The sequence below is a fragment of the Labeo rohita genome, chromosome 7 (genome assembly GCF_022985175.1).
Source record: "Labeo rohita strain BAU-BD-2019 chromosome 7, IGBB_LRoh.1.0, whole genome shotgun sequence".
Classification (NCBI taxonomy): Eukaryota; Metazoa; Chordata; class Actinopteri; order Cypriniformes; family Cyprinidae; genus Labeo; species Labeo rohita.
The window spans coordinates 9,738,675-9,757,834 of record NC_066875.1 but is presented as its reverse complement, the minus strand read 5'-3'; the positions used below and the strand labels follow the sequence as shown (position 1 = coordinate 9,757,834).

The 19,160-nt window shown below is 35.1% G+C and overlaps 1 protein-coding gene across 6 annotated transcripts in view; it reads right to left on the bottom strand.

The window, feature by feature from the left end:
• Nucleotides 1-19,160, bottom strand: part of myo9aa (myosin IXAa) — a 153,383-nt gene that overhangs the window by 34,919 nt on the left and 99,304 nt on the right. For all 6 annotated transcript variants that reach the window (XM_051114147.1, XM_051114142.1, XM_051114146.1 and 3 more), the window contains 6 exons: nucleotides 15,125-15,214; nucleotides 12,007-12,123; nucleotides 10,231-10,365; nucleotides 4,810-4,931; nucleotides 3,847-3,988; nucleotides 984-1,179 (listed from right to left, as the gene is read on the bottom strand). In XM_051114147.1, coding sequence (XP_050970104.1) covers nucleotides 984-1,179; nucleotides 3,847-3,988; nucleotides 4,810-4,931; nucleotides 10,231-10,365; nucleotides 12,007-12,123; nucleotides 15,125-15,214 — 802 coding nt within the window. The remainder of the gene's footprint in view (nucleotides 1-983; nucleotides 1,180-3,846; nucleotides 3,989-4,809; nucleotides 4,932-10,230; nucleotides 10,366-12,006; nucleotides 12,124-15,124; nucleotides 15,215-19,160) is intronic.

The window sequence follows — 19,160 nt, the reverse complement described above, 5'->3', positions numbered from 1 at the left end:
AAAATAAAATAGAATAGAATAAATAAAATAAATTTAGTTGTGATGCCTATAACATGAAATAAGATAAAATTAATTTGTTGTGATCCCTAAAAAAAAAAAAAAAAAAAAAAAAAAAAAAAAAAAAAGTACACACTACAGTCAAAAAGTCTGAGGTCAGTAAAATTTTTTACTTATAATTTTTAAGCAATGACTCAAAAATAACTCATAAATTGATCAAAAGTGACAGTAAAGACATTTATACTTAAAATAAATGTCTTTTAAAGTTCCTGTCGTCACAAGAAAAATATTTCTTGACCACCAAATCAGTATCACGTAACATAAAAGACTGGAGTAATGGCTGCTAATTAAATTTTAAAATACAGACAGTATATATTGTTATTTTCAACAATACAATATTACTGTTTAGCTCTATGTTTAAATGTATTTTGAAATCTTTCAAAAACATAAAAAACTGACTCAAAATTTTTGAATGGCAGTGCACCTTTTTAACATCATTAAAGTATTTAAAGAGAAAACAGCATGTTACAATATGGCAAACCATGATATTCTGTGTAACAATTTAAATGCCAGCTTATGTTTTGCATACAATAGTAACGTTAGCTAAGTTAAATCAAATAAAGATAAAAAAAAGTTTATCTTAATCAGCTGCAGCCTCATGTATTTAATGTAAATACTTATAAATAAACACATTTCAACCAAAGTACTCCGATGGTTAAAACTAAATTGATCAAGATCCATTTCTACAATTTGTAATGAGGTACACAACAGAACCCCAAAAACAGCTTATGGAAACATTATTGATCCAAAAAGGTTCTTGGATTTGGCACAATAAGATTAAAAAAAGATTAGGGTTTAAACTTTGTAGTCATATTTATATCCAATTACACTGACCCAGTGTGACATGTATTGCCTAAAGAATCAGTCATACAAACTACAAGCATGCGATCAGACAAAAGCACAGGTAACCGTTTCATTTGACTCACCGCTGCGTTTCTCCACATGTCTCTTCCCGGCATCCCTGAAGGCTACCATGGCTCTGAAATAGGCCCTGAGTACAGCCCAGCGGAAGGTGGCCACAGGGTCAATACCGATCAGACCACCGATGAATGCGCTCTTACTGCTCTTGAGAAGCGCGACGATGTCCGGCCGCATGTGGTCCGTATTCTTCTCTCTGAAGTCCTGTGACAGCAGATCATACAGACAGTCTGACAACTGCACCGTTATTACGTTCAACTCTATCAGCCAACAATAGAGACTCATCTACTCAATAAAGCCAATCAAACATCAGTGAAGAGAGAAAGCGAGGCCTGCAGAGCTCCATTATGTAACGCATGAACAGAGGCTTTATATTGTAAATAAGAGGATCAGCTACTCACGACTGTCAAACTCTGCCAAACTCAAGGCAAGTGTACGCCGTGTGATATTTTTTTCCTTTTATGAGTGCTGCTTGTCAAATTGAATGTTATGACCTCAGGGACATCTTGAAAATAAAGCCAATGCAGAAGCCAAAGCATGAACTGTCATTTAAGTCAAAATGTTTGATTTTAGTTAGGTCTTCAATCCTGACTGAAAAACCCTAAGCACGTCTTTATGGTATTGGTGGCAAAAAAGACTTTAATAAAAAAAGGCTTTCTCAGAAAAAAAGTTTTTGATCTCTGAATGCACTATATGTACACACTGCCGTCCTCGATATGTTAACACAAACAGACCAGAGGGCCAGTCAAACAGTGTGGGACGGTGGGACTTCACACAGTTACTCATTACTGTCATGTTTATGGTGCCATGAGCGACAAACTGAGAGTTACTCATTATTTACTATAAATATTATGTCATGTGACAAAGACATCACACCCTTTTTACATTTAGCAGTTGTAGAGGTTGCAGCAAAAATAACGATCAACTATGTACAACCAGGGATAAAATGGTGACTGCACTTTTGGTAGAATTGTAACTGCAGTTTTGTCAAGTTGGATGTATTGCTTTGTTGAGTGTTGAGCTTGTTTGGAGCATTTGTTTTAGAAACTGGTACATTTTATTAGTTTGGGTTGTTGTTATGGCATATAGGAACAGAGCAATCACACTCCGATCCAAAAAACAAAAAACAAAAATCAGTCCAAAAATCACCTTAACCGGGTGGTCTCGGTCCGATTAAAAACAAACTCTGGAGCGTTTTGCTTGTAGAGAGAAAGAAATCTAACCCAACAGACCAACAAACTAAACCGTATCAAATCTAATCAATCTGTACCAAATTAACTAAATCTGTTACCAAAAAAAAATAAAAAAAAAATAAAAAAAATCAGTCTAATTCTGTGAATACAAACTGTTTAAAACAAAGGAGCACCGGCGCCAATAGCCTCATGGTTAGTGTGCTGACATATAGCGCAACTGCGCTCACAGCGACCCGAGTTCGATTCCCGGCTCATTGTCCTTTGCCGATCCCACTCCCCTCTCTCTTCACCCAATGCTTTCCTGTCTACTCTACACTGTCCTGTACAAATAAAAGCATAAAAAAGCCCTTAAATACATTTAAAAAACTAAACAAAAAAAAACATAAAAAACAAGGAGCACTTCTTCATCTTAAAAAAAAAAAGATATAAACTGATTTTTTTAAAAAAGATTTTCTACTTATCAAGGTCTTTATGCGATTAAAAATACAGAATATTGTACAGTAATATTGTGATACATTATTGAAATTAAAAACAGTGGTTTTCTATTTTAATATACTTTAAGACAGAATGTACTTCTTTGATGAAAAGCTGATTTTTCAGCATCATTACTCCAGTCTTCAGTGTCAAATGATCCATCCAATATCATTCTAATATTCTGATTTATTATCAATGTTGGAAACAGTTGTGCTATTTATTTATTTATTTTTTGGGGGGGAACCTGAAAAACCAGAATTCTTTGATGAATAAAATGTAAAAAGAACAGTATTTATTTAAAATAGAAAACTTTTGTAACAACATACAGCACCATTCAAAGTTTGGGCTCAGAAATGTTTTCTTTCTTTGAAAGAAATTCACACTTTTATTCAGCAAGGATGTGTTAAATTGATAAAAAGTGATAGTACTTATTACTTATATTGTTAGAAAAGATTCCTATTATGAATAAATGCTGTTCTTTTTAGCTTTTTATTCATCAAAGAATCCTAAAAAAGTCTCACAGTTTACAAAAACATTAAGCAGCACAACTGTTTCCAAAATTAATAATAAACATATATAAACATATATAAATGTAAATATACATATATAAATATAAATATATAATATAAATATATTAATTAATTAATTTATCAGTTGGAGCAGACATCAATGCTTATATCCTTTCGGTATATATGTGTCTGCGGAGCTAATTTGTCAGTCTATTTTGATTGGCGATTCTATGAGCAGAATCATAGAACATAAACAGGTGCACCCTGACCAATAAAAGGACTGTTTTAAGCACATGTGAGTTGCACATTTTGTGCAAGCTTTGAAATCCTGCCTTATGAAAGCAAACCAAACCAAACCAAAGCGAAAACAACATTCTAACAATTAAATCTCTGTTTTGGAACAAAGTGTTCTACATGTCTGATGTTTCTATTAAAATCACATTTGCTAATATTCTTATTTACCAATCATGTTGTTGTCTTTAAATGTGATGCTATAATCTGCTAAGTCATAAGATACATTTCATTCTTCCACACATTGCTAGCGCTTGTTTATGGTTTACTATTACCAGATGAGCATTTAAAGGAACATTTAGGACCTGTCTGACTGTCTATAGGTCAGATACTGTTTTTGTAAATATTATATATAAAGCATAAAAGCCGAAGGAGGTTTGTGTGTAGCTGCATAAAGCACTGACCTTCACTCCATATTTGACTTTCCCTGCATAGTGTTTAATGATGAAGGCTGGCTCCATGACTGCAGGAAACTCAATATAGCTGTTTCCCTCATGCTGCCGCTTGAACTTGTCCAGGAGGGTCTGATTGGTGGCCTGTGGAAAGCTGCAAAACAGGAGGAAGAGAGCGCATTAGAACACCCATCATTATACATACTATATTCTCACTGCAAGTGCTGCTCAGGTTTTATTTTATTTTATTTTTTATTTATTTTATTTTATTCAGTTTATCATCTTTTTATATTAAAAAAATATATTCTATTTTTTTGTTTTTGGGAAATTACTGTTTTGTTTTTTTTTTAATTAATGCTAAGCTGCCATTGCTGTTGCATCTTAAGGGTGCCCTGCTGTCCAACAAAATATGTAAATTAGGTTATTTTAATATATTAATAATAAAAAACCTCCTCGTTAAAGTTTGCTGAGGTCCTAGTGGGCCCGGCCCCTTGATTGAAAACCAGAGTGATAGTAGTCATCTAGGGAGCATGAGACTGAGTTTCTAGAGACAGTATATTATAAACCTGTGCTGTTCCTCTGGCCTTGAGAAGAATGAGAGCTGCTGCCAAAACTTCAGCAGAAAAGCAACACAGCCACAGGAAGAGGAAGAATGAGACATTAGAGATTTGAGCTATGAAAAACTCTGATGTGGAGATTCAGGTTTCCAGCTATTTTAGGCAGAAAGAACCGTACTTTTTTTTTTTTTTTTTAACAGGGAAAAGTTTTTTTTAGGTTACTACTGTAATCAGAACTTACATTTATTATTTGTTTTATTTGACTTATGGGTAAAACACTGAAACATAATTTATATTTACAAGCAGAGATACCCGAGATTGCTCTAACTATCAATACATGATACTGTACTAGCATCAGTTTGGTTTCACACTGTCATTCCTCTATACTGTACATACACAGTGAAAAAGGCAGACGTACTTGCATTCTTCATCCAGTAGGTGGAGCAGTGCTGTGGGCTTCTTGCTGATGAGGTTAATGCAACCGGTGTTATCTATGTAATCAATGTTATGCCAAGTAATGCCTTCTGATCTATACTCTTCCTGCAAGGAAAACAAAACATATTCAACACTGACAATCAACACTCATGAGGAACTGACAAAGATTCTGACAATTAAAAGGTTCCTGATGGTTCCAATCTTAGAAATTAGTTTCATAATACATTGATGTTTCCAGAGAATTGTGTGTCATATTTAAACACACACACACACACACGTTTGTTTTTGTGAATTGTGGGGACTTTCCATAGACTTCTATAGATTTTATACTGACCAAATGATATTGTCTATCCCCTAACCCAACCCTAACCCTAAACCTAGCCCTCACAGAAAACATGTTTGCATCGTTACACTCTCAGATAAACATCATTTACTATTTTTAATAATTTTTTAACATTGTCAAAAATTTCAGGTTTTACTATCCTTGTGGGGACATTTGGTCCCCACAATGTAGCAAAAACAAGTACACACACACACACACACACACACACACACACTACACAACTTAACATTTCAATCATCCTTTTATGCTCCAGTTGGTTATCAGTACCAGAAAATTTCATAGTAACACGAGATGTGTGCATAACATACAAATGAACATCTCACATAACCTGTTATAACTATGTGGGTAATTCTTTCATTTTTGGACTGCGGCCAGAACAACAAAACAACAGGACTGCAAAGTGTTTTCACGTTCCTCTAGAGGAGACTTCCTTTTGCCGGCCTGAGGTTTTGTGGGTTTTGCGGTTTAATAATATGAAAGACATTCTTAACATTTTGTAGCTTTTTTTCTCCTCAACTGCTTCCTTGGATCGCTGGGAAAGTAAATGAAACAATAAAGGATATAATCCCAGCAGGGTTTCATACAATCAGTGGAATCTCTCTCCTGTTTGTCCATTAAAAGGCAAAAGTATAAAATCAGCAGAACAAAGCAGATAATCTACACTTATCATTCAACTTCCTGTGTAAGGAAGAGGAAGAAAAGAGGGGATTAGAATTACAAGAAACTTTTTCACTATAGATTTGTCATCGTGATAATACGGTATTTAGCCCTATTGTTCAAGTAAACAAACTTTTTTTGTCAATCAGAGATAATGTTTTAAGCTTACGAAAGTCTGTTTAAAATGATAACAGTAGCAATACACATAGAAGACAAACTGTGCTGGGTGTGTTACATCCCAAAATCTATTACTTTTAGTTATGAGTTTGTACTAATAATGTAACCTTCATCGAAATCGCTCTGAAACTTCAGCAACCACATGCACTCAGAGAAATGCACTCAAATAGCCTCCGAATCAAATAAAAGACATTTACAGCATCTCCATAAATTGCACAATGAAAAAGCCCATTAATGGACTAATGAAAGCATGTGTGGTGTTGTGTCTGGCTCCAGCATGGCTGTATTTATGGGCATCAGATGACATGTAGGCAGGACTTTGTTTCCCTGCCACACTTTCATATTCTAACAATACTACAACTGTAGCTTTAAATTACTGAACTCAGTCAGCCAAACAATCTTAACTAATGCAACCAAACCGGAAGGAACTTTTTTTTTTTTAGTCAAACATTAATGCTCATAATCTGTGAATCTGTATGTCAAAGAACAAAACGTCCTACATTCCATGTTTTGTGTAGATAACCTGGGTATGGTCTATATTAAACATTCAGTGTTACCACACGACATACTTGGCAATGGACTCAGGATGTGAACTCATTTCTGACATCTGAATCCAAGAGTTTCCAACTCTTAGAGCAATTAAAGCGTGGAACTTGGCAGACGCGGCAAGATTCCTGCACTTTTATCAAGGAACAAACAGCAAAACTGTTGTGGAAATACTCTGTAGAGATTCGAAAGAATCCAATCAAAAACTCCACTAATAAGAACATCAAAATCCTTTTAACAAAAGGAAAAACTGAGCTAGTCATAACCATTCCCATTCATCTCAATGGAAGTTGCTTGGCTGGAGCAGGACCTCCCGGGAAGGTACGATTTAAATTCAGCCATCTTCGCTCATAGGTGCTCAGTTTCTCATTCTTGAATCACTTGAGCAGTAAATGCCACGGGTCTAATCATGGACTTTTTGGAAAATTACATCATGGCAACACCGATTGGCTGATGGTGCCAATAAAAAAAACACTATCTTCAAGCATGGTAAGACCAGCGAGCAGGAAGCTACCTTAGAACTCCTAAAACAAGTATATTATAAAGTGAGGCAGATAAGCAAATTTGACTTTGCTCACATTTGTCAACATATACATAAATGAAGTGTTAACCCCACAAGTGTTAGACTATTATTTGCACATCTGCATAAAGCAAGACTTCCTATGGCAGTGTGAGTTTTTGTGTGCATAAATGTCCTTTGTGCAAGCAAATCTGTCAAAGCGAGTTTATCAAATCTGGACACTGGACTGACTAGAAACTTAAACTAACAAACCCTCTTTGAGCAAACATATACTTTGAGGTGCGTCACAAAGGCACGGCTTTGACAGGCTGTCATTACCGTGATTGCTTGCCTCTTTAGTCATTCTAAGAGAATGGTCTCATTGAGAAAACACACTATTACAAAGACGCAATTCTTTGTCTGAGCTTGGAGTAAAGCAACCCATTCTATTGTCATATTATCAAGCGGTTTATTTTGTTCGAAACAGCTAATATTAATGACAGTCTACCTCACATGATCACACAGCCTAAGGCATTCATCAACCCAACCCATTAAAGACTTCTGTAATGGTTACATTACAAGTTTATTACTAAGACACAACTGTTCAGAGAAAGACACTAGATTTCACATTTACTTAAAGGGATAGTTCAACAAAAAATTATAAGCCATCCTAGGTGTATATGACTTTCTTCTTGCAGACGAATTCAATGGGAGTTACATTAAAAAAATATTCTGGTTCTTCCAAGTTTTATAATGGCAGTGAGTGGTTGTAAAGATTTTGAAGTCCAATCAACTGCATCCATCCATCATAAAAAGAACTGCACAAGGCTCCAGGGGGTTAATAAAGACTTTCTGAAGTGAGTCTATCTGTTTTTGTAAGAAAAATATCCATATTTAAAACTAGGGGTGGGCGATATGGCAAAAATATCATATCACGTTTTTTTTTTTTCAGAAATATCACAATTTTATCACTATTTTGCAAGTTAAGTGAGCACTACAGCCAAACTAATTTCCCTTTTTTAAAAACAAAGCCTTTCAAGATAACAAAAAATAAATAAATAAAAAATATAAAAAATAAGAACAAAGATACACATTATAAATAAACATAATACAAATAAAACAAACAGTGCTTTATTTTTCAGGCACAGAAGGTGTACTTAGTAGCAGCATTCAAGGAATCGAACTAGCTAATATAAAAAGTGATACACTATATACTTGTACGCTCAATATATCAAATCTACACTGATTTTTATTAAAGCAACTGTAAGTTCTTCCGTCAAGAGCAGTGAGTGATTTTTCTCTTTGTATTTTGTTGTTTTATTAAAATTAAAAGAATAGTTCATCCAAAAAATGAAAATTCTGTCATCTGTCCATAATAGTGTTTTATTTTTATACCATCATTTAACTACTCTCAGGTTGTTTTAAACCTGAATGCATTTCTTTTTTTCTTTTTATTTGATCTTTTCTGTTATTAAATTCAATGGGGACCAGCTACTGTTTGGTTACCCACATTCTTCAAAATATCTTATTTTGCATTTAGCGCAAGAAAAAAATTAATACAGGTTTGGGACAATATGTAAGTGAGTGAATAATAACAGAATTATAATTTTTGGGTGAACTATCCCTTTAATGACAAACGGCAGCCTGTTTAGTACAATTAGTCTGCTGTCCCTTTAAGAGCTGCATACATCTAATATATAGGCACGCATCTGTTTTTCTTTCAATTGTTTACTTTCACTTTAGACATAAGCAACTGTTTTTATAGGTAAACCTTGTGCGTTTTGACAGTATTAGCACACTCAGACGTGATAAATAAGTTCTGTAATTTGGCGCTATTTGACAGGATTTTAGTGTGTGCATGCCTCAGGTGTACGCGCACTGGAACAGCACACATATGAAATGTTTAACAGGCAAAGCTTTAAAGCAAATAGTACTTTTGTGATTGTGAATAAGTGCAGTGTCCTGTGAGTGCAACTGTACCGCTTAGTTAACACTGATGATAGTTAACACACTCAGTATATTGAGATGGAGGTGCCAGAACTGCAACTGATAGAATAGCATGATACCACAATATTTCTCCAAAAGCATAGCGTGAAGACATTTTCATCGTCCACGATCAAAAACATAGTCATATCGCACACCCCTATTTAAAACTTTATAAACCATAATCTCTAGCTTCCGCTAACTGTCGTACACGCACTCCAGCGGATGACGTAGGTTTTACATAAACTCCTGAGAATATGTTAGTCTTGCGAGAACCATCTTTTGTTTACAGCAAAGGAAAACCTTCTTTTGGCTTATATCGAAATTCTCCAATATTGTTCTTTACCAATACTTGTTTTGCAATTCTAATTTGTGACTGGTGTTTTTTCTTTTTGCTCTTTTCGTGAACTTGTTTTGTGAACACCACTTTGTTGTGAACTAGAGATTAGGGTTTATAAGGTTTTAAATATGGATATTTTTCTTACAAAAATGCACTGATTTACCTCAGAAGGCCTTTATTAACCCCCCGGAGCCATGTGGAGTACTCTTTACGATGGATAGATGGACTTTTTTGCCCTTCAAAATCTCAACAGCCATTCACTGCCATTATAAAGCTTGAAAGGATATACATTTTTTAATATAACTCCAATTTTATTTGTCTGAAAGAAGAAAGTCGTATACGCCTAGGACACCTATTTTTGGGTGAACTATCTCTTTAAGAAAAGGTGAGCAGTGTTTTCCTGTGTAAAGATTATCACAATGCTAGGATGCAGGTCGTTCCCAGGACATCGCAAGGTGGTTTCTCACTGGCTCAAAGAAAAATTGGCCCATTCTCAATAGACTTACTAATGCAAGACTACAGCAAGCTCAAGTAATGAAAACCATGTGTCCCTATTCTTTTCATTAATCTCCATAAGTAGAATATATACCCCGGGCTGTATCGATGATAAATTCACATACTTCAAGGGCACTTGAAAGCACTTAAACGGAAAGGTTGCAAACCTTTGATTCTGCCGAAAACATTTAGCCAAGCAATATGTGGGTACTTATTTTATTCCGTGAGCAGTCAAAACAACTTCAGTCATAATTGCTGGCAATAAATCTATTATTAGGCTATAATCTTGAGCTGTGTGTGGGGAGAGAAGCTGATGGTTATCTCTGGGTCCAGCTTTCAAATAAAAAGAACGAAAAAACACTACCTGTTCCAGCTTAAAAATGTGCTGGTTGAAATAGTGCTGAAGTCTCTCGTTGGCAAAGTTGATGCAGAATTGTTCGAAGCTGTTGTTCTCGTAGTCTTCAAAGCCAAAGATATCGAGAACCCCAATGGACAGGATCTGAAAAGATGATGAGATGAGAAGAAAATTAAGAACAGAAAAGTCCAAATTTTAAATGCTAGGTGATTTAAAGCACACTCCAGTGGCATTAACAAACTGCAGGGGACAACAGTGTTTAAATGTCTGCACTTTTAAAATAGGCATGTTACTGTATCAGCCAGGTAGTTAGCGATAAATATGTCTACAGATTAGCTAAACTAGCAAAACTTGTCGAGTACCCGATGTGAGTAGAATCTCAAAAGCTGCAGTTCAGTTATGTACTATTACAGTCTGATGTACAGTCTGATTATTATTATTATAATTATTATTATTTAAAATAATGATACTAGTAGTATTTCTTTTTTGGAGTGTCTATTTACACTAAGTGCAAATAGCCCGCCTTGTTGGCAGAGGCTATTTACACTAACTCCACCCACCACTGTGTGATTGGGCTAGTCAACACTACAAAAGACAACTGTTAAACATCAGCTTCAGTGGCACAGATGCTAACGCGCGTATTGTACTCTTTTCGACCTCGGTTCGAATCCACCTTTGGGCAAACTTTTTGCTCCCTTTTCAAATTTCATATAAAATCAGAAACGCATTTCTGTTCAATAAAAATGAAGGAAATAATTAAAAAGTTGAAAATAAAGGGTAAATAAGGGTAGGTGTAGGGAGGGCTTATATTGTCCCAATAAGGCAGCATCCATTTAATAATTCTAATTAAAACTATAATTTACACTGAATACATTATTATAGCATGCTGTTTTATAATGTACTACAATACTGAGGTGCAGATATTATTCTGCTGTTTTAACTTTGTGTAAACAGAATCTATAGCTATTTGTACTTAGTGTAAATGGCATCTATCGCTAAGAAACTTTTATTTTCATTTAGTGTACATAGCATCTAATTGCTATTTTCACTTAGTGTAAATAGTATCTATCACTATTTGCACTTAGTGCAAATAGCCGCTGCCTTTCTTTTTTTGTTTTGTTTACATTGTATGATGTTACTAAAATTAAGTTCGTTGAACCAAATTGTTCAGGCTGAATTAGCAGTAGTAGTAACTGCTGTTTTTAAATGCAACAATGCAAATACAGTTTCATTGTTGGTAAAAGCTCCCAAAATGTATTTTCACTGTGCAAATGTTTACTACACTTTTTGTGTATTAATATTAATGTGAACCAGATTAGCTCTTTTTTGGCAGCCTGTTAAATTAACTAAAAAAAAAAATTATATTTGGTTGGAACTGGACTTCAATTGTGGACTGTGTTCTTAAATTTTAAGACATTTAATCAAGTAAGTTTGTGTAGCTAGAACTGTCTGTGTGCATGCACTTGCACAGACTTTATTTAAGTCTTGACTCTAACATAACGTTCAGCAGAAATCTTCTAGTGAATTTTACATAACAGCAGGGGCCCAGTCAGTGTGGCTGAATATATCCCATTACATAATGTCTCCATCCATAATTTAGAGATTAAAGCAGTGAGAGGCTCAGAAAAACAGGGTGCGTCTCTGTCAGATGGACTCATATTCCTGCTGGGTAATGTAATTGCTGTCAGGTGACTCACTAGGGCTCCACTGCCATCTATAAAGCTAACGCCCCTGCTAACATCCAACACTTATTCTTCTTACTTTTTGGTACAGAAATGATTTTACCTTGGCTGACTCTTCCAGGTCTCTTTGGTTGAGCAGCGCGTGATTGATCCGAAACACGATCCAGTCAAAAAGGGCACTGTAGAGGGACTTGGCCATGGAGTCCCGTACCGTCCCAGCCTGCACAAGAGTGAAAACCATCAATTTGATTTCATTATAAAGACAGAGATCTTTTTAACAATGTAATGTATATTTTATATTTATGTAATGCAAATATGTTCATTGAGACCAAACAAATTACTATTATAGGCAGTTAAGCCTCTGGTTACACATTATTTGTTTACGATAACATGTTATGCGTTTTGTCTTATGTCTGTTATAGCAAACGAATAATGACATTTATATGTATTTCGGTTAATTTTCATTGTGCTTAGCATTTTGTCACATCCTGTCTTGAGCAGGACATGCTGTAATGCATATTACTTAACCATCATAAAATTCAGCTCAGCAAAGCTGAGTACGCTATTGTAGGTATAGCCTTGATTTTGCCTTCAGCTGAACCAGAAAGAAAATATTTTTTCAAGGGCCAACCACAGTGATTAGAAGTGTTGATTTAGAGGACTATCGGATGAGCTGAAAGAGAAATCTGAACTGGTTTCCATTAAGCACTATGGCAGCATCTCCAATACACAATCACAAACAATCGGAGATACGACAGTGCGCCATATGTGATCCTTCTACATGAAAGTGTTGTGCGTTCTGGGTCCACGTCACATGGAAAATCCCTGGGAGAGTTGTTTTGGATTCAAATCAGCACTACTCAAAATGCAACCAACATTCATGACCAATAAGGCTTATCTGTGCTCAGCCATTGCTACAATCACACATCTGCTTCTGTCTTACTGCTGTAGTCATCCGTTTCTAGAATAGGATAGTCATGATTCCATGGGACTCTTTCATGATTTGGGCCTCAGTGAGATGAGTAAATCCATATTTTCGGGACGCAAAGTCTATTCTATGAGGCACCAGCAGACTGAATTAGATGCTGTTATTCCACAGTTGTCTTTGTATTAGGGAAGTGGATGTGTGTCTGTGATAATAGCTGTTTTAACAAAGTGAGAGCTGGCCAAAAAAACAAAAAAAAACAAACAAAAAAAACACACACACACATGCTTTGAGAGTGAACAGTTAATGGATCCAGTTAGAATGTAGTTAAAATGCCTCTTGCATTTATCTTATGTTTATATCATATGATATGTTAAACAATATCACACACGCAACTGTAATGTTTCTCCCTGAATATTCATTTAATGACCCATTCATCAAAGATAGTCACTAGCTTCATTCCTGAACAAAATCAGCTGTTTAAAAAAAAAAAATAAAAAACAGAATTAATGACTCCATTATTCACTCATTAAGGCAGGTTCCATATTTAAAGTATTATTACAAAAAATTAAACCATGTATACACTACCAGTCAAAAGTTTTGAACAGTAAGATTTTTTAATGTTTTTGAAAGAAGTCTCTTCTGCTCGCCAAACCTGCGCTTATTTAATGAAGTACAACAAAAACGGTAACATTCTGAAATATTTTAACCATTTAAAATAACTGTTTTCTATTTTCCATTTTAGTATTATTACTCCAGTCTTCAGTGTCACATGATCACTCAGAAATCATTCCAATATGCTGAACTTTTTATTATTATTATTATTATTATTATTATTATTATATTATTATCAATATTTAAAACAGTTGAGTGCATTTTTTCAGGATTCTTTAATGAACAGATCCAATGATCAGCATTTATTTGAAATATATATATTTTTTGTAACATTATACACAATACCATTCAAAAGCTTGGAGTCAATATATATTTTTTTGTTTTGTTTTGTTTTGTTTTGTTTTTGTTGGGAAAGAAATTATAGAAATTAATACTTTCATTTAGCAAGAATGCTATAAATTGCTCAAGTGATGATATAGACATTTATAATGTTACAAAAGATTTCCATTTTAGATAAATGCTGTTCTTCTGAACTTTCTATTCATCAAAGAAACCTGAAAAAAATTATACTCGGCTGTTTTCAACATAATAATAATAAATGTTTTTAAGCAGCGAATCAAGAATATTAGAATGATTTCTGAAGGGTTCAGCTTTGAAATCACAGGAATAAATTACATTTTAAAATATATTCAAATAGAAAAAATATTTCAGAATTGTACTGTTTTTGCTGTACTTTGGATAAAATAAAAACAATGCATACAGCTTATAAAGAAAGAAAATATTCATATAAGGTATAAATGCCACTGTGAATCGGCAATATTCACAATGTTGGTTAATGTGATTTCACCAGCGAAGTCATCACACATATCTCTTGAATACACAATAAATCAGCCAGATCTAGTTGGAAGAGAAGAAAACGTTTATTTGTGGTTATATAAATGACTTAACTCCATATCTGCAAGGATTTTCGTGTTTAAATCTGTAAGCGTAAGAAGTTAAAGGATTTATTAAGTCAATGCAAATGGTGACTGTGATTTTAATAAAAGATTTTAATAAAAGAGTTTTCCAGTCCATTATTTAAAGATGACAGGAGAACAGAGTCCTAATGCTGGATAAAAGCTTTGAAAACCCCATAGCTGGTTCTAATTATGATGATGGAGCACAAAATAGTCCTTGAGAAACACATTACTTCAGTGTGAGCTTCACTTCAGTGAAGGGATGATTTAAGAAAATTAGAAATGTTAAAAATTAAAACTGAAGTAACTCTTTATGAAGGCCCCAAAACAAACCGCAAAAAGACCTTATATTTAGACACCGACTACATTTACACGAACATCATCCCATCTGGTTTATTCTGAAAAAGACATTACCATGCACCACAGCTGTGCTACTATTTATAATACCGCATTTAGTCATTTTAAATGATTCATTCTCATGTGTGTCCTTAACAAAAACACACAACATGATGAACTGCTTAATGTGGGTTATGACGTCTCTTGTAAAGTTTGTCAAAGGTAAGTAAAAAAAGTTTCTTTGTAAGTCAAAAAACTTTTTAGCCTGACTGACTTTTAAAACCTTTTGTCTAATATGTCCAAAATGTCCATATGCAAAATGTCTTCATTCTGGTTATGCCAATCAAGTTAATGCATTTAAATGACTAAATTAAAAAAATTTAACTCACCTCAGCCAGTTTGTATGGGACTATCAGCTTCTCGCCCACTGTGACTGTTTTCCGCGTTGTCAGGGCCTCGAAGAGCATTTCCTCCTTGACCTATTATGATACAAGACAATTTTCTCATTTTCAACATACAAAAGTACAATCAGACAACTATTAGGACTCATACTGTCTTGCCTTCATTCAGACTATATTGCAAAATCTCTAGTTTCTTTTGCAATAAAACTTTTGGACTGCACTACAGCTTTGTAGCCAGTGTTTAGTAACACAGATGGACAAGGAGCTAAACATTACTAGCACTAAGCTCCACTAATGGCCGTGAGAAAGATTTCTTTTCATTTGTTGACTTTGGGGCCTGCAATGTTGAATTGTCCTTTAAACATCCGGTAGCACTCAGGGTGCAGGGAGTAACTGCAATGTAGCATAAATAAGTCATATTCATCACATCTATATTCTAACAATATTTTGGTATATTCTAATAACAATATAGTAAATAAAAACAATACAGCTATAATAATATTATGAAATAAACCACAGTATATTAGCCTTAGCACTCCGTATATCAACACAACTGTTTCAAATCAGTGTGGACAATCAAGAGACCTCAACACAGGCCAACACTTGTTCATTAACACATTAAAGGACCGAAATGAACCCAGCGGTGAACTGTGAAAAATATGCGCCTGGTTTACGCACACTGGGAAAGATGTCTACCTCTAATGTACTAATTATATAAACTCGTTGGCTCTGATGTTGAGTCATTCAACTCTATAATTGTGAACAGATGTGTAAGGGCTCATCAAAGCTCTGGGCTGGCCTCATCTGCATATTTTACACTGTTTTCAAGTTGCAAGCAGGTCTACACACTTCACACATGCATACTCACATAATTCCTTTTTTTTTCTGCTGTCTGAGGGCAAATGTAAAAACACTTGGGTGTTCATTCTCTCCTTTCTTCAGAGAGATTCATGAAGGTGTGTGTCTAAAGATAAAGGCCAGGTTTGCTTTGATCATGCTATTAGGCCACAAGAGGTCCTGGTATAGAGAGGTATGTACATACATTATGTATGTGTTGAGTTCAAAGGGTCTGGGCAATCGCATCCTATTTCCTGTAAGCCCACAGTACAGGGTTCCCCGGCCTTCATTCAGGAACTCAATCTACTTCCTCGAGTAGGCCAGTCTGCTGACCAAATCCTGTGTAAAAGTAACCCAGCCCTTCTCTTTTTCCAAAGACATGTTCAATATCTTAAAATGTGTGTATGGTGAATGTGGCAAGCCTCAACCTACAGAAGAGTGAACAATAAGACCTTTTTCACATTAACTGTTCCGTCCTGGTGGAATGATGTGCCCAACTCAATCTGAGCAGCTGAATCCTTAGCAATCTTTAAGAAATGGCTAAACACATCTCTTCCATCTTCACTTGACCCTACACTCTAGCATTCTCTATTCTAATTCTACTTTTTAATGAAAAAAAAAAATGGAAAGAAATCAACACAAACAAACAAAATACCCGACCCTCTAACACATGGTGAGGAGATTCACCAGCAAACACATTTATTTGTCTTTATTTATTTGTCATTATGTCTTGTGATTCTTCTTAAGATGATTTAGGGTTTTGTCTGTCATCTTAGGTTATTGTTTTGGGGTATTTGTTTCATTAGTCACTTGAGATCTTTCCTTCTCGTTGTCTTCTCTTTTACCGATCGCTTCTACTGTAATAAAATTCCATTATTGTATTTGGGCTTCATGTGTCTTTATTTTGTGTTGCATTTCCCCCTGATGAAGGCAGTTAGCTGCAACGAGTCAGTGCGCACATTTGTTTTTTTTTGGTTTTTTTTAACTTTAAAGGGGTCATCGGATGCCCATTTTACACAAGTTGATATGATTCTTTAGGGTCTTAAAGAAAAGTCTATAATATACTTTGGTTAAAAATTCTCAATGGTTGTGTAAAAAAACACCCTTTATACCTTGTCAAAATGAGCTCTGCAAAAATCATCCCAATTTGAGGGATTGTTCCTGTAAATGCAAATGAGCTCTGCTCTCCCCGCCCCTCTCTTCTCACTGTGACGTGACGAGCCTATTTACTTTAGCTGCATTTAGTGCCTTTAGCCTCGAAACTTGCTAACTAGCACATTATTAGGAAAGGTGATTGCAGAGATTCATAAAAAAAAAACCTTATACTCACTTCTGCTGTAGGTGAAGCTGGATCACGAATGATTTGCGCGAACATAGACGCATTTATGTTGATCAGGAGGCGCATTCGCTTCACAAACAAACGTAATCCACTGCATCTTTAGCGGCTCAGATGTCGGGGGTAAATGACGACCACTATGTTCATTATTACATCCAGCAACACAACACCTCAATCGCTCAACTGGAGACATTCTTGTATAATTTACATCCCTGCACCAGCGTCAAAACAATGGAGGTCTGACTGTTACAGCTGATCTGAGGTAAGACGCTCATGTCAATCAACTATCGTGGCAGTGTGACGCCACACCGACAGGCATCTGAGAATGGCTCGATTTGAAAAAGGGGATATTATTTTTACAGATTAATTAAAAGCCACTGCATGGATTTTTATCATTATAGGGTAGATTTGTACATACACTGCCAACACACATTAATGTTCAAACAACATGAAAAAGAGAAGTTTGGATCTGATGACCCCTTTAAAGCCATGTGAATAAAGGCTTTTTATATTTCACATTACTCGAGTGCCTTGGAGTTTCTGACTTCACAAAGAATCCCGCACCCAAAGAGCACCAATTTATTTATTTTTACACCCCAGTAGCAGTTTTTTGTTTTTTTGTATGTAGCTCTCAATTCTACTTTTATTCTAACTACCTGTTTTCTTTTTATTTATTTAAAAAAAGACCCTCTAACACTAGCACTCTGCATTCTTTTTCTATTCTATCTACTTGTTATATTATTAAAAGATAATTATACTTGTGACAATCACAGTACTTACATATTATTGCTCTTTTGTTGATTTTGATTGCTTCTATTGTCCTCATTTGTTAGTCGCTTTGGATAAAAGCGTCTGCTAAATGACTAAATGCAAAACGCTACATTCTAAATCTTCATTATTCAATAAAAATGTTCTGCCTTGCTGTCCTTTGCAGTCTCCTGCAAAGAGCAGCATGTCCGAATTAATACTATTCATAGAACAGAAGGTGAAAAGCACCCAGATGACCTACTACTTCAGCCTAGATTCCAAAATGTGCATTTGATGGACACTTTATTATACTATGGGGCCATGGGAGATGAGCTGTGAATGGCTGTAAAGCAGCACAACTGATGATGGCAACACGGTGGATTTGAGCCCATCCAGAAGATTTTGTTCATACCACACACATCCATACTATATAAAAATGACCTTTTTAATGTTCGCAAAGTAAGATCTTCATCAAAGATAGTAGTACCTACTCTAAGAGAATGTGAATGTGTTTAATTAATGTACAAATCAGTTCTTGAGCTCAACACACTGACGCACTGGTAGTGGTGGTTCTCAGGTAATAAGCTCACTGGAGGTAAACAATATAGGTGAATAATGACCTAAATTTTCGTCTACCCCTTAAGCACAATTATTTGTATGGGGAATAATATTGTATGGTCTACTTTCATTGTCTTGTTAAAATCTGCAGTAATAATACTTGTGTAACACTGTTGACAGTCAATTAATCCACTCTTGACACAGGTTTGCTAGTTTAACCAATATCAGGGGAAAGAGAAATAACATAACTAGTGTTTTATCCATGTGCTTCTAGAGGAAATATCATCACACTGTGCACATTATGTGAGAATGGGACAAACCATTCCTTTTTGAGCGGGGGGGCTTCTAGGGGGTAACTTAGTTGACAATGGTTTTTCAGACACAAATAAAACAAGTTATATCACAATAAACACTTATTATTTTTGAAGCGCACACCCAAATGTCTTGATAACCTAATCTAACCGAAGGCAAAACTATGAAATTAAATAATACTTGAGGAAAGGTAACGCTTAAATGCAGAGTAGAATGAGCAACTTTACAAAATCT